General features: G+C 47.5%; 1 protein-coding gene across 1 annotated transcript; it reads left to right on the forward strand.

Moving 5' to 3' along the window:
- The first annotated feature begins 678 nt into the window (after positions 1-678).
- ITPRIPL2 (ITPRIP like 2) lies at positions 679-10,167 on the forward strand. Its single transcript, XM_027885413.1, has 2 exons — positions 679-771; positions 4,499-10,167. Exons 1-2 carry the CDS (start codon positions 679-681, stop codon positions 6,461-6,463), a joined length of 2,058 nt encoding a protein of 685 aa, XP_027741214.1. The 3' UTR covers positions 6,464-10,167.
- Positions 10,168-14,903: the final 4,736 nt, after the last annotated feature.

Raw genomic sequence — 14,903 nt, forward strand, 5'->3', positions numbered from 1 at the left:
TCAGCACATTAGGGCTCAGCTATGCGATCACTTTTTATTAGTTTAGCAAGTTATGGTGCAAATACACATTTCAGTGACTTACCATTAATTAAGCTAAACTATTTCAGTCAGTGATTAAATTTACATTGCAACACACACAAATGCATCTGGATTTAATTAGATTGGTATTAAACTGTTTTTTATTAAACTGGTTTAACGCAAGCACATGCAAGGTTTGGCTCTATCTGATGCTTTTTAAGCCTGGGGATTCTGTGTTGGGGGTTCTCAGACCCACTAGTTCTGCTGAGCCCTGGGGGTGGTGGGGGAAGGGAAGGGTTGAGCAGGCTCCTGCACGGGGAAGGTGACACACTGGAACCTTTTCACCAGCACAGAATGATCACCTTTTCTGCTACCCTAGGAAAGCTACCAGGGCTGGTTGGCTGGAGTGTTTAGATAGAGCACTGGAAGCTATACCTCAGCATGACTTGTCATTCAAATGTGGATCACATCTAATACTGAACTTAGAGCAATGTCAAGATTTATGGTCTTGACCTGGAGAGTTGTCATGTTTCCATTGTCAGTGTAAAAAACATTTGCAGTTACTGCTGATCCCCTTTCCATATGATGGTTGTATACTTGCATTCTTCATGCTGAAAGATATTTCCTCTCTCTGATGCTGTAGTTGGATTTCTTCACAACATGAGCCACTTCAGCTTTCTGGAGGACATTGGAGGGCAGTCTGCCACGGTCACAGCTTGTCAGACAGAACTCAGCATCCCAACTGATACCGATGTAGATAGGCTGGTGCCTTTTTTCTTTTTTAATTGCTTAGCTGGAAACATAGACATGGCTTCCTGAATGCTGGAGTAATGGGTTAGTGTAAATGCCCTGCTCATGCAAGTTTTTATGCAAAAAAGTAGTCCTTGAGGCTTTGCAAATTTTATGGGACAAGATGGAAATGAACCAGCTGATGCTGTTACTGATCATCAGTGTAGAGCCAGGGTGTTTCTGTTTGTGATAAGGACAAGCTTGGGCAAGAGGTTGTTGTATGAGTTACTCAGGAAGCCATCCTTCTACAGCAAGGAAATCCTGTATTGGGCTGTATGTGATTTATAGCAACCTGGGCTGCTTGCAGGCTCTCAGATTAAGAAGTGCTACACCCTGTTGATAGCTAGTGAGCAAACAGACTGGCAGAGGTGGCAAGAACATCCCACTTATTAAACAGAAAATATTTTAAGAGGGAATGTGCACTAATCTCCCTACCCTCAAAACTCCTCCATGTCCATGCACTTGCTTTGGAGGTTTGGCTCTTCTCAGTCCTGGGTTGCTGAGTTTCCTCATCTGTTTGTGATAGCAAGAACACCCTCACCTGTTCTCCCATCCCTTGCTGTTGTGACTGGCAGAGATTCATTAGTCCACAATAAAAGATGGATTCATGTCTGCCTGATGCTGTTGGTTTGCATGGTAGTTAATAGTATCCCATAAAACCTGGGAGTCAGACGAGTGGCAGGCGAAGGATGTTTATTATAATCATGGCATCTCCCTGGCAGGACCACCCAGTGGGCTGGGGGAGAGATGTGCTGGCAACTTTGCTTTCAGAGGACATAATTAAAAGAGTAATGACTGGGGCATGAAGTTGAGTGACAGATCTTGTAATTTTTTGTAATCAATTATCCTACTTTTCTGCTATAGACCATTTAATAAAGCACTATAAGAAGTTGGAGGTCTAACCCGCTTGCTGTAGAAGAGCAGCTGTACATCACTGGTGCAGGAAGGGATCCCCATATATTTCCTCCTGCACCTGCAATAGACCACATGCAGCTTTGCTTCACCGGGGCAGATAATGACCTGGGGTAGCTGGGAGGAAGTCTAAGGCTTGTGTCTCAGGTAGATCGGGGAAACACCAGATAAATGTCATCACCTGTCCATGTCTTGTGTTTTTCTGCCACTTTCTTCTACCTCCTTGGATGGTGCAGACTGCTCTGCCTACATCTGACAGCGTCTGGCGTACTGTAGCATGAACAAATCAGCCACACAGATGTGACTGATGAAATACTGCTAGAATGGATGCTCTAACCCAATGATTTCTTTTGCCTCTGCAAATCTGCCCCAGAGCTATCATGCAGATCATATATACTGGGATATCTATTTTTAGCTCAGGCTTGTTTGAGAATAACATTATTCCTTATTTAGTGAACAGGATATCCTGGATATGGGACATTCTGAAGCGAGTGTTTAGATAACATCGATTTAAACAATGGGTGATTTAAACAATGGTAGTAAAAATTGATGTTATGAATTCTCTCTGGTCACGGTTGTTAGTGTACAACCTATTATTTTTCTTGAGTACGCAATTGCTATTAAAAAGTTCATAAAGCTGAGCACCTCTACGATGTCTCCCACCTCTGATGTATTGAGCATTTTGACCAGAGACCCACCCTGTGCTCAGGAAGACATGAAGCAGCCAAGCCCCAGAAAACAGGCTGTTGGCCACCTTTTATCAGCCTCAGGTTCCACAGCTCTCATCTTGCCTCTGGCTGAGGAGGTGAGAAAGGGCCCGCTGGTAATTTAAACAGCAATAGTGTAAATCAGTGTTGTGGATTCATTCTGGCTGATTTTACGGTTGCAGTCATTTGTGTACAACATCTCACTCTGCAGCCTAAGAGAGGTCTGCCCAGCACATCTGGGCACACAGAAGCCTGTGGTGGGCTGGTGTTTGCGCTGGCGGGCCTCGTGTGACTGGTCACACGCTTTTGGCCCGCTGGCCCTGGGGCCTGTCCCACTGGTTGGGGTGACATCTGCATTTCCTCCCACCCACAGGGTCCATGACTGGCTGGGAGGGTGCAGCATTTCCCCGTACACAGGTCCCACAGGGATAACTGCTGCTGTGCTGCTCAGCTCTAGGTCACCCTGTGGGCAGGCACAAAGGGCTGTGCCAGCTCCTGCACGTGTAGCTGTCTGTCTCCTGAGCGTGGCCGTGCAGCTAATCAAATCAACCCTGCGTGAAAAGAGCGCTGGCTGTCTTCAGAAATCAGTGTGCCTGCAGCAAGGCCTGGAGGCATGTGAAACGTGCTGGGCTTGAGGGTGTAAAAAAGCACAGGCTAGTAAAAATTGAATGCATGGGCCAAAGGTTCAGAGTTCAACAGTATTTTCAGATCTCAAAGGATTCGCTCAATACCAGCACAGCTGTGTTTTTTTCAAATAGTTTGGAGGTTTGGGGTACAGAACAAAGTGAAGTGAGGGGTCACTGGCAATAAGCAGCACAATGCATGTTTTTGTCCCCTTATTTGGCTTTGTAAAGAAATACAGGAAAACATGAAACAAGGAGTGGAGAAGAAAGATGCTTTTCACTTCCTGGTTGTTTTTTCCCCAAGATATGGCTGTTGAGGAGTGACATTTCTGAGTAGCAAGGCTGTGGATTCAGCTGCCTGCAGCTGTCAGAAAACATGCTTTCGGTTGTGGAGCATGGAATACTGTACTGGCTGTTATAAAATTACCTACAGTTTCTTACCTTTACATCAGCTTTATTTTTAATTTTAAAAAGTCCTCAAACTCCTGATTGTAAGTCCAAGAGTCAGAGTTGGAGTGGTTAGGACCTCTCTTTATATCTCTCAAATGTACTCTTGACTCTCACCTTCGTTTTTTTGCCTGTGAATTAATTCAGGCTGCTTGACTTTGGTTACCCAGTTTGACTTTGTATGAAGCATCTTAGCTATAAAATATAAACTACTTTTGATGTAGTATGATTTTCATGTACTTTAAGTCATTTTTGTGTCATATAAAGACAAATTACATAACCAAAAATTTGCACAGCCTTTCTCTTGATTCTCTGACCAGTCCTTTGTTACAGCATTTTCAGCTTGCTGGGTTCAGTCTCTTCTGTTCAAGCACTGCTTTTTCACCTTTGTGGGGCCACCCGTTGCCAGTGTGCAGATGCAGCAAGTCTCAGTAATGCAGTAAGAATATGATCACCTGAAATTAAACCACAGAATGCTTACATAGATGGTCCTTAAACTTCAGCAAACAGCTTCAAAACTCAGTAAATGTTTATTAACCAAGCAGAAGCCAAGGATGATGGTCCTGTCCCATCAACATTTGAGGCTGAGTTTCACATACTTCCAGCAAAATATGTTTTAAAATTATCTCAGGTATCTGTGCAGATATATGCCAGGGCTATTTCTTCCTTTTTAATTTGTTAATGTCTGAATATTTGGGCACAAGGTAAAAAATTCGAGGCTTTTGAACGTTTCTGACTGCAAGCAACTGTTAGTAAGGCAGCAGCCCATCTCTGGTGCACTGGCAGTGACAGCTTTGCTGTTCCTTTGGCACCGAATCCCTCAGGCAGAGCCGGGAACCGGAGGGCCTCCCCTGCAGCGGGACAGGCCTGTAGCACTTTTTATTCGAGGAAAAAAACGTGCATCGTGGAGCTGGAGACACGGCACCGCAGCGCGGGCAGCAGCGGTCCCCGACACCGCCGTGCCCCGGTGCGGGGGTACAGAAACACCCGGCTCCACATCAGAACACCCCGCAGCGCCGTGCGGCGGTGAGGGGGGCGCGGAACCACTTGCCCCGTGGTCCCGGAGGGGGGGTCTCCCTCTGCTTTCGGGGCCGCCGGGACTCGGCAGGCTCGGAGCGGCTCCCCCGGCGAGAGGGCGGGAAACGGAGACCTGGCGGGCGGCCCCCGCCGCTCCCCGCCCCGGGCCGGCCCCCGTCGGACAACGCCCCCGGCCCTCGGGCCGCCGCCCGCGGCATTTCCTCTGAGCTCAGCCGGCGGCTGACGCGGGGCCGCGTCCGTCGGAAGAGGAAGCCCGGCAGCGGAGCGGCGGCCGGGGCAGGCAGGGGCGCGGCGAGACCGGGGGCAGCAGCGGCGCGGCCCGCGCTGGGGGCGGCCGGGGCGGCGGAGGAGGAGGGGGCCGGCGGGGGCGGGCGCTCCCCGCCCGTGGGGCCGGGCGGCGGCTCCCCCCGCGGCCCGAGCCCCCGCCGAGCCCTGCCCGCCTCCCCCCTTGGCGTGCGCGGCTTCTGGCCGCTGCTCACCGCGCTCTGCACCGCGCTCCTCTGCCTCTACCAGGCGCTGCGCGGCGGCGCGGCCGGCGAGGGCGCGGGGGACGCGGCGGGGCCGGAGGAGGCGGCGGGGTCCGGAGTGCCGCTGCTGAAGGGCTCGGCGCTGCTGCTCCTGGGCTGCCTGCTCGCCCGGTGCTGCGGCGCGGCGGGCGGCGGTGCCCGGCGCGGCGGGGCGCGGTGGGCGGCGGGGGCGCGGCGCGGGGCCCTGGAGCGGTTCCACGAGCGGCAGCTGCGGGTGTCCCCGCACGTGCTGGGCCACAGCAAGGCGCACGTCGGGCGGGTGGTGGCCGAGCTGGTCCGCGCCGCCAAGGCGCAGGGGCTGCAGCCCGGCCCGCTCGCCCTCAGCCTCCGCGGGGACTTCGTTCGCATCGGCAGCGCCTACGAGCAGCACAAGGTGCGCAGCCCCGACTGCTTCGACATCCTGGTGCCCCTGCGGCTGCCGCCGCACTTGGAGCCGCAGCCGCGCTGCGCCCACGAGTTGGGGCCCCGCGGCGACTTCGTGTGCGGCCTGCGGGCGAGGGACGGCTGGTCCCGGCGCTGCCGGCCCTTCGCCGAGGGCTTCTGCGTGGAGCTGCAGGGCCGCAGCCACCTCTCCTCGGGGCTGGTGCTGCGCTGGTTCCAGGGCCATCTGCAGCGCTGCCTGGGCGCCGTGCGGTACCGGCTGCAGGAGCGCTGCCGCATCAGCCTCTCGGCCTGCCCCGGGCACCCACCCACGCTGCACATCCTGCCCTGCTCCGACTACGTCTGCTGCCACATCTCCATGGCCGTGCGCCTCATCCCGGCCATCCCTCTCGGCGACGCGCTCTACCTCACAGCCCTGCCGCCCCAGAACTCGCCGGGTCCCCCGACCCCCGATGCTCTCTGGGGCCTCAATGCTTCGCGGCAGGAGCAGCGGCTGCTGGGCTGGCTGAAGGAACAGGCCCCGGCCTCCTCCTGCCACCTCAAGTGCCTGCAGATCCTCAAGGGCCTGCGGGACCTCCGCGGGCAGGGTCTGGAGGAGCCCTTCTGCTCCCAGTGGGGCCGGGTGCTCTCCTCCTACATCCTGAAGACGGCTCTCTTCTCTGTGCTGCTGCGGGGGCCCTTGGAGGCCTGGGATGAACGGTTCCTGGTGGAGCGGCTGGAGGACCTGGTGCTGTATCTCAGGGACTGCCTGCGCAAGCAGGTGCTGATGGATTTCTTCCTGGGCAACACCAGCATCCCCGAGGCTGTGGCGCTGCCCCGGTTCCTCAAGGAAGCCGCCCCTGTGAACTTGCTGGCTGCCTTCGACGGGCCCACGCTGGACCTCGTGGCCTTCCAGCTGATCAGCACCTGGATCCAGGCCCCGCACATCATCAGGATGTACAGCAGTCCCCGGTACTTGCGGCCAGTGCCCTCCCCATGCGGGCACATCGCTGAGGCCAAGCAGGTGCCGCTGGCAGAATGAGCTGGTGTCACCCCGTGGACCCTTCCAAGGCGATGCACAATCCCAGCCCAGTGGTCCTTCAAGAGCCTGAGGAAGGTGGAACCTGATTAAATGTGGTTCTGTGGTTTTGTCCCTGACCTGAGAAAACTTGGAATCCGGAGACCAAGACTGAAATTGTGATTCTTGTTATTGAGTCTCGTTGGTTGTACGTGGGAAAATTGTGAAATTTCTGGGGAAGTGCCTTAGTGGAAAAGTCTTGCGTTCAGTTGACTTGTTTGCAAACTAACAGGCTCGAACTGACATTTTTAGAAAGCCACTTTAACTTTTGTCTTAGTGGCAAAATTGACCTTTTTCTTTTTGAGATTTGCCTTTTATGACAGAAAATCCGTTTGGTAATTAGAAATCCTGTAAGTGCAAACAACCCCCTTTCAACATACCAAGATGCTCTTAAAATGCAGTGAGCACTAGAGCATGGATGTGGATCACAGCTTGAAATGCTCAGTTGCCATGCTTTAAATTTCCTGTGTAATAGAGCACATTGTGCTGAATAGAAATATAACATGTTAATAAGAAATTGAGGGAAGAAGTGAAGCCTCTCTAGAGGCAATATGCAAACGTAGTTGGACATTGCTGTGTTCCAGTGAGGGTTGTAACAAAGGATTAAAATAGAGATAAAAAGAAACAATTAGCACTTTATTTTCACAAAGGCCTTATTTTTAGGGTAATTGGCTGCACTAAACATTGCTATGGAGGAGGCATTAGTATTTTGTTAAAGGAGTGGTGTTTGGATCATCCTAAAGAAAACCTTTTAAAGAAATACTCTGAGGTTCATTTGTGGGTTCTAGTTGAGTTTTAGTATTTGTTCCCATATTCAAGTATTATTTTCTTAGAATTTGCTTTACCTCAAGGACCAACAACAAAACTAACAAATTCTGTATTATTTTTTGTAACAAACCTTAAAGCAGACCAAATCTCAGTGCCAAAGCTGACCTGCTGCACCCTCCTGCTCCCTGGTAGGAGTTTGGTGGGATTTTTGGATGACTGCCTAACCAGTTGTCTGATTGTGTCAGTGTTTGAACCAAATAACCTGACGGGATTTTTTAGTGCTGTGTCATAGCAAATCATTATTTTATTATGGGAAGGAGGAAACAAAATATTTCAGGGTACTTAAAAATTATTTAGCACTAATTTGTGGTACAGTGGTAGTTTTACACCACCGATTCTGGTGTCCTTTAAGTATAAACATCAGGCAGATGTTTCCACTTCTTGCCTTGTTATGTCCCAGTTCTGGAATAACCTGTTGAGTTGTAATGCATCCAGCTTTGCAAGTGTCCTTAGCTCCCAGTGCAGGTACCTGCTGTACAGGAACCTGATGTGCCAGGGTGTCAGCAAAGTCAGAATTTCAAATCCTTGCTTTGTTTGGTCACCTGCTCAAGTATTTGATGTGTTAAGGGCCAAAATGTGTTGCTGAATTGCTGGTGTCTAGGAGTGTGTGCCTTATGACTTATTACTGTGTCCTAGGTGAGCACTCTGAAAAGAATTATGAAGGACCAAGTGTAACTTCTGGGAAGCTTTAGGATAACTTGAAGTTACTAATCTGTTCCTCCTCTCCTCGATGTACCAGTGTGACTTATTCACAGCTCTGTGCATCAGAGCACAAAACAAACATTTTCAAAATCTATGAAGCTTTATAAAAATCTATTTTTCTAAGTGGAAACACTCCCTAGGCATATGTTTGCCTACTTCTGTCTATTTTTTTAACTGCTCTTGCAGTCTTATTTTCAGGTAATTATAGCCTTAGGTCACACCCGCAAGCTGGGTTATTTTTGTATTCGAAGCACTGTGCTTCCTTCTACAAATACAAATAGTGTATTTATAGGTAGTATTGATCAAATGTTCTTTGCACATGGTATTTAAGAGTAAGTCAGCTACCTTGGTATTTCCGGGATTTTTTTGGTAGCAGACCATGATATGTTCTATTTTTCCAGACTCGTGTTCCTTGGTATTTAAAATAAGATGCAGTTCTGCGATCAAAGCCATTGAATCTTTTGCCCAAAGAAGAACCAGACGGCCAGCCTAGGGTATTGTCGCTGCCTGAACTCATGACATAAAAGCCCTTTAGCTGTTAATTCTGGCATCATGACCGCTTCAGTCAGCTGTCTGTCAGTTTACATCACTGCATCCCTGTCTCTTTCTGAAAAGGTAGATGCATATTTGTTTAGTATTGTTTAGTATTGCCACAATACAGGAAAATCTTGAAATAGATTTGGGAAGGATTTTCTCATTAATATATAGTAAGGCCAGGAAAAGAGATTGGCATTGGAAAACGCATGACAGAGATGGTGGAGAATGTAAATAGTTTAGAAAATGAAAGTTGAGCTGAGGGATGAGGATGATGGTAAACTCTCAGTGAAGAAATGCTGCAAACAAGCCAAAGAACACAGGGTAAAATTGGAAGAGAGATACTGAAAACAATCAGATTTGGAGTGTAGGGAAAAGAGATTAAGGTGGGTTTTGCTTTGACAGTATTTCCAAAGCAGTTGAATCAGGATGAAAAGTGAGGCAAACCCTCTGTTTTTAGCCATGCAGGCAGATCTTCAGTGTGCGTTTATGCTCAGCAAGGCATTTTTGAGTTTGTGATGGGTGGTGATGGGAGAAAACTTCATGTGTTTGCTTTCACCTTAGGCTTGGGTGAACTTTCTTGAAGAGGGAGGGCATCCTGCCATAAGGCAATGCGTGTGCAGGTGGTGAGAGGTCTGAGAAAATCTCTTGGATTGGATTAACTTGTGTCTCAGTTGTACAATTGAGATACTAAATGTATTTTTCTTGTCTGCTCTAAAGCATGCGTTCATGAATACGATCGACAAAAGGAGCTGATAAAAGTTGGGTCCTGTTACAGTGTCCATCTTACTCCACAGCAGGTGGACAGCACAGGTACCTGCAGCGTGCTGGAGCGGTCAGAGGGCCTTATCTGCAAGGAGGTGTAAAGAGAACTTGACCCATATGAGTAATCCTGTGGGCCTTTTGCCTTCTTCCTCCCCTCCTAGCCCATGGGTAGTGCACACAGAACGAGGTTCTGAGTACCTGTTTTTCAAGGTTGTGGCTGTTATAATGTACCACAGGTTCAGAGTGGTTCCCTCTGTGCGTGTAAACTGAAACACAAACACAGAGGAAAGAGCATGTTATTTACCCGTAATGTGAGTTCTTGGTTCTCTTACCTGCAACCTAGTTTTGACTGTGCAAATGAAGTTGTTCTATTGAACATTAATTGGGAAGAGGAATCACACCTGAAAGAGAATTAAGTTTATTTTCAGTACCAAAATTCATATATGTGATTTCATTTTGCATTGAAAAATGCTGTGTATTTCTCAAAGGCATTATTGTATTTTATCTGACCAAATATCTTGCAAACATTCCTCTTGATTTTGAATCTCTGCAGAGTAATGTAAATTTTAAGTGTCTGTTTGTAATGGACATTCTTGGTACAATTATTTTTTTCCTGGTTAATCATAAGACCAAAGATTAAACTGAAGTGTTCAGCTGCTATTGTTTTGGTTTGTTTTAAAGTGTTTAAAGGCTCAAAGTGTCAGCCCATTTTAATGAAACGTTTATAAATTCATTTCCTATTTAATACCAAAATACATTTGCACTTTTATTGTTTCCATAAAAAGTTGGTGGTTTTGTTTGAATATTTCACTGTAGTAATAAACAGCTGTGTTAAAGCACTTATGCCTCAAGATTTAAATTCCTTGTTATCTTTTTTTCAGTAAAAGAAAAGTTCTGCGGCCACAGAACTGTGATTGGCAGGTCTGTGTGCTCTTTGGGAGGAGAATACTAAAGTGGCAAAGCCATGGGAAAGCAGGAAGTCCACACCTTGGGAGCTGTGCAGAGGGACGTGGGAGGAGAGCTAGAAGAGAGAGGAAAGCACGGCTGGCACCTCTGTGGTGTTGCTGACTTTTGAAATGGAGCACGTTGGGGTTTGTGGTTGTCCTGCTTAGAGGTTAAGGAGGATTCAGTCCTTGTTTCCCTGCCTCCAGTTTTAGGTTGCTGCAAATCTGCTTTTTCTGTTGCTTCATAAAAAGCTAGGACTTGGTTTCACAGTATCTGAGTGATCTCTTCAGCGTGGCATGTACAGACATCTCTCTGTTCCAAACTGTGTAGGTCGTGCTTTATTAAATATGGAAAAAGTCCTTCTGGAGCCAGCAGGAGTTTTGGGGATGGGCCAGCAAGTTACCTGTCCTTTATTAGTCTTTGGTAAGATGCTAGAACTATACACTTAGAGCTTGTGCTGATGTTCCCTATTAAAGAATGAAATAACAGCAAGGCCCTGAGCTTTTTAATCATTGAATCAAAGCAGGCTGAAAATAACGATCTGCAGATCTTTGTGTACCGGCCTTTGCCTCGCAGGGAGTAGCTTCTGTGAGAGGGGCAGCAGTTGCTGGCACAGTGCTGAGGCAGCCCAGCACTTCTCGCTGGCAAAGACTGGGAAAATGTCATTCCTTTAGTGTCAGCACTCAGACACCCAAGTCAGCGTGGTGGAAATGTATTTAGAACCTTACCTCTCATAACATTATCTCTTATTAATGGCTTCCTTTTAAAAGCAATAACCATCCTCTGGTCTCCATTCATTCTTTGCTCTGAAGTATTTCTCTGAAGCCTGAGTTTCTATTCAGCAGAAAATCATTAAAGGAAACACAGGCCTTTCCTTTCATGATAAACCTGTTAACAAAAAATTAACTGGCCTAAGGACTTGCATGCTTGATGTTTAAAGAAAAGCCTGTTTGCATCCAACTCTTTGGATAAATTGTTTAAAACCTTTCCATCCCTGTGCAAATACGTCCCTTGTAATGCAGCCAAGGTCAGTAGTGAATTGCTGATTAAATACCGCTAAAGCAAGTTAAAGCTGCCTGGAAGGGAAGGGACTCTTATTTGTGCATCCCATTTCCATAAGGCTCCAAAAGAGTTCAGACATGAGAAATTTGCTGTTCCAGGCTGTTTTGTTTCCTGTGTCACCTCTTTAAAAATGTGCCTGGTGAGTCTTCCCTGAGGTAGGTGACACATATTTGAGTTGCCAGCAGAAGAGCAGCCAGACCCACTTTTGTTGGGCCAACAGCACTAGGAAGCTGGTGGTCATTGCAGAGGCGAGGACCAGCACCTCTTAGAGCACACGGATTTGTCTTCAGTGCTTGTTGATGCTTTGGAGCAGTGCTGTGCTTACTCGAGGGGTTGGAGTAGCTCCCAGCTCTAAAACAAGCAGGATATGGAAGGCTGACCATGGATAGCTCTGCCTGGGTTTCTTAAATATTTGGGATGCCTAGTTAAGAGACTATCTCTGCTCTTGTGCCTGTGCCTGCAGTGCTCCATTTTAAATAGGTAACCAAGACTTGGCATGTTTGCAACTGCTTTGTAAGAGATTCAAAGCACTGTAATATTCATCAGCAAGAGAGCTATAGGTACTGTGTGTTCTGTGGCTGTAAACAGCCTGTGGATTCAACTAACAATTTTTATGCAAAATGCTTAAAGGTTGTTACAAACGTGTGCATCAAATGTCACCATGTACCAGTCTCTGTGTTGAGGAAGCCTTATTTTTTTCCTTATAAAGGACAGCAGTGCTGATTCAGAGACTTGGAAAATTTCTATCTACTCCAGTTACAGGCTGCTTGTCTTGAGACCCCTGGGAGTTTCCCCCACTTCCCCCCCCCAAAAAAAAAAAACCAAAAAACAAAAAACAAACAAACAAACAAAACCACAAAACAACAACAACCAGACCAAAGCTTCCTCTATTGGCTTTTATCTCTCCCACAGAGTCAATACAATAATCTGGGCAGGGGAAAGAAAGGGGGATGTAAGGTATCTAGGAGATAGGCTTGATGGAACTGTGAAGGTTACTAGCTATCAAATTAAAGAAGAAAAATTACCCTTATGGCAGATTCATAGTGGAGAAACTGGAAGGGTTGCTGTGAAAAGTCTCACTGTGCTGACAGAAACCCAATAGCTGTAGAAACAGAGGAAGAGCTGCAGCAAAGTCCAACTGATAGCCCACTTCTCCCCTGTGATTTCAGTCCACTCCTTTCCAGTTTCAAGTAGGGGAGAAGAGAAACCTGGAGATGAATTCACTGACAAATCCCTGTGCTTACTAGTCCTGCTTCAGAGAAGGGTAACAGAGAGGGCAACTCTTGGCTCACTCTTTCAAGGTTTAATCCTGTGCAAAATTAAAATGCTGACATCCTAAACTCCCATGAGGGGAGGGAGTGTTGGGGCACAGTTTGTGAATCTGTCTCCTGTGCTCTGACAGAGGACAATGGGGGATCACTGGTTTTAAAGACAAGTCCTTGTGAAATTCAGTTCGGTTTCCATGTGCTGGAAACTGCTCTTGAGTTTCCCCGTTCCTCCTGGCATGGCACAGGGAGCTGCTCCACTGCCTGTGCGAGTGAAACGCTGGAGCAGCCGCTATAGAGGAAATGAGTCATTCCTCTATTTCTGTTGCAAAAGACTTCTCTGCGCTGTGCAATGCATTTAGGAATATATTCCTACTGCTTCTTGGAAGTTCTCCTCCTAGGACCACGTTTAGGCATAAAAACCATCAAATCAACAGGCACTTACAGACTTTCACTTCACTCAAATTGGTCGTGCAGGCTTGGCTTCTGCAGGGAGGGTTTTTCAGAGCCTTCCTGGAACTGGTATTCCATGCAGTTCTGAGCTCCAGGTCCATTTGCTGGCGGAGGGGCTGCTGCCCAAGAGGTGGTTGTATAGAGGGTGTGACTGTGACTTCTGACACCTCTTTTTGTCGTGTGCCCTTGGAGTCTTGTTTAAGTGTGTTTCGAAAAGGAGAAACTTGCTAGTCATGAGGATTGTGAATCATGGGAACTTCTCCAAAAAAATATTTCCGTACAGAGCCTGTATGTTTTCCCAGAAGCTACTGGAGCTCAGCAGCCGTTCAGACCCTACTAAAACTAATAACATCTCCTGAACAGTAAAAGAAACAAAAACAAAACCCCCCACAAAAACAACCACCAAACAAACAAAAAACAACAAGGGAAATGGAGAGAAGAGCAGCAGTAGGCTCTGAGAAACCAGTTGGCCCATTTCTCCCCTTTTATTTGAGTGTGGTGTTTTCCAGAGCACTGCAAACAGACACTAAACTGCCTGTTGGCACAGTGTGCATGGGGCAGTACCTGAGAAGAATCAGGCTTCTCTTTCTCCTCACTGTTGCCCTGACAGCTAGATGACTAAATAGAGCAGACCGGCACTCACTTGTAGCTTCTGCTGTGAGAACACTGGAGATCTTGTTAAGAATTTGACAAATTGTCCATTTTCAAATCTCTCAGGAGTCTGACCTGTTCAGGAACAAAGCGAGTCTTGGCCAAAGCTTTGTATATGCCTAAGGATGAGTTTCTTCTAACAATGTGCTTATCTCCTGGCTCCTTGAGTGCTGTCTACCTTGAAGTGGAGAGTCTTTATGATAGCTTGCACCTGGCTGAGGACAGCAATTCCAACAGAGCAGTAGCAATGCAACTTTACTGTGACATTTACCCATCACATTTTACAGGTGCTTCTTAAAATGTTCCTGCTTTCAGTATAAAGACGTGGTGGGTGTGTGAGGGAGGGAGGCTGGTAGCAAAGCACACTGACTTCTGCGGTTTGTTACATGAAAATGCTACTAGTGCTCCAAGAAACCCTATAAATCTTGTGTGCAGAGCCTGTGTGCACAGTGGTGTTTTAAATTTGCCTCTTGAAACAATTCTCATTATCCAAAACGTGTATAGGGGCACATAATGAGCTTTTAACACTCAAATAATTCCTCAAGGAAGAATTGTTATGGTCTTCCAAAGCAATCTCTGTGTTAAGTGGCAATTAAGAGCTAATTATAGTGAGATGCTGTTGGCTGAGATTAGTATCTGACTTAGAGTGACAACAGAAACATCCACATAGATAAACAGGAGAGAAGATGGTGGGAGAAAGGGGTAAGTGGGGAAGGCAGCAGCCAGGCTGTAAGGAGGGGCAGGTGCATCCCCTTGGGGGAGATGGTAACTACCTGGATGGTCATCAGAAGACTCAGCCCTCCATGGAAAATGTGCCAGCTTGTCTGAGGGAAAACCAGGGGTTTTGCATGAAATTCTTCAGCCGAAGCTTTCAGAGCTCGTATCTCTTGTGGAAGAAGATGTGGTGTGAGCGCTGCCTCCTGCCTTCTGAAGTGTCAGCTGGTGAAAGTGCTGTTCAGCTGTCTCTGGCTGCTGGAGGGACCCCGAAAAAGGATCATTTCAGTGGTAAAATTTATCTCTGGCTGATAAAACCCCTCATAATGAGACTTTAATATCAAAGGGCTCTGGTGGGGCAATAGTTTGAGTATCTATTTGCCCGACTGCCATTGGTGTAGCTGTATCTGAAGTGCACAGGTATTTTATTTGTATAAAACTGCTCACTCTCAGTGGTCAGCAAACACAGCTGCCCCAAAAACTTT

This window comes from Empidonax traillii, unplaced genomic scaffold (assembly GCF_003031625.1).
Source record: "Empidonax traillii isolate 1590-97213 ecotype Southwest subspecies unplaced genomic scaffold, ASM303162v1 scaffold166:size2381449, whole genome shotgun sequence".
NCBI lineage: Eukaryota > Metazoa > Chordata > Aves > Passeriformes > Tyrannidae > Empidonax > Empidonax traillii.

Coding starts and splice junctions, on each gene's coding strand:
- ITPRIPL2 (XM_027885413.1), top strand. CDS start 679: ATGAGCCACTTCAGCTTTCTGGAGGACATTGGAGGGCAGTCTGCCACG. Junction 772..4,498: donor GCATCCCAACTGATACCGAT/GTAGATAGGCTG, acceptor GCTCCACATCAG/AACACCCCGCAGCGCCGTGC.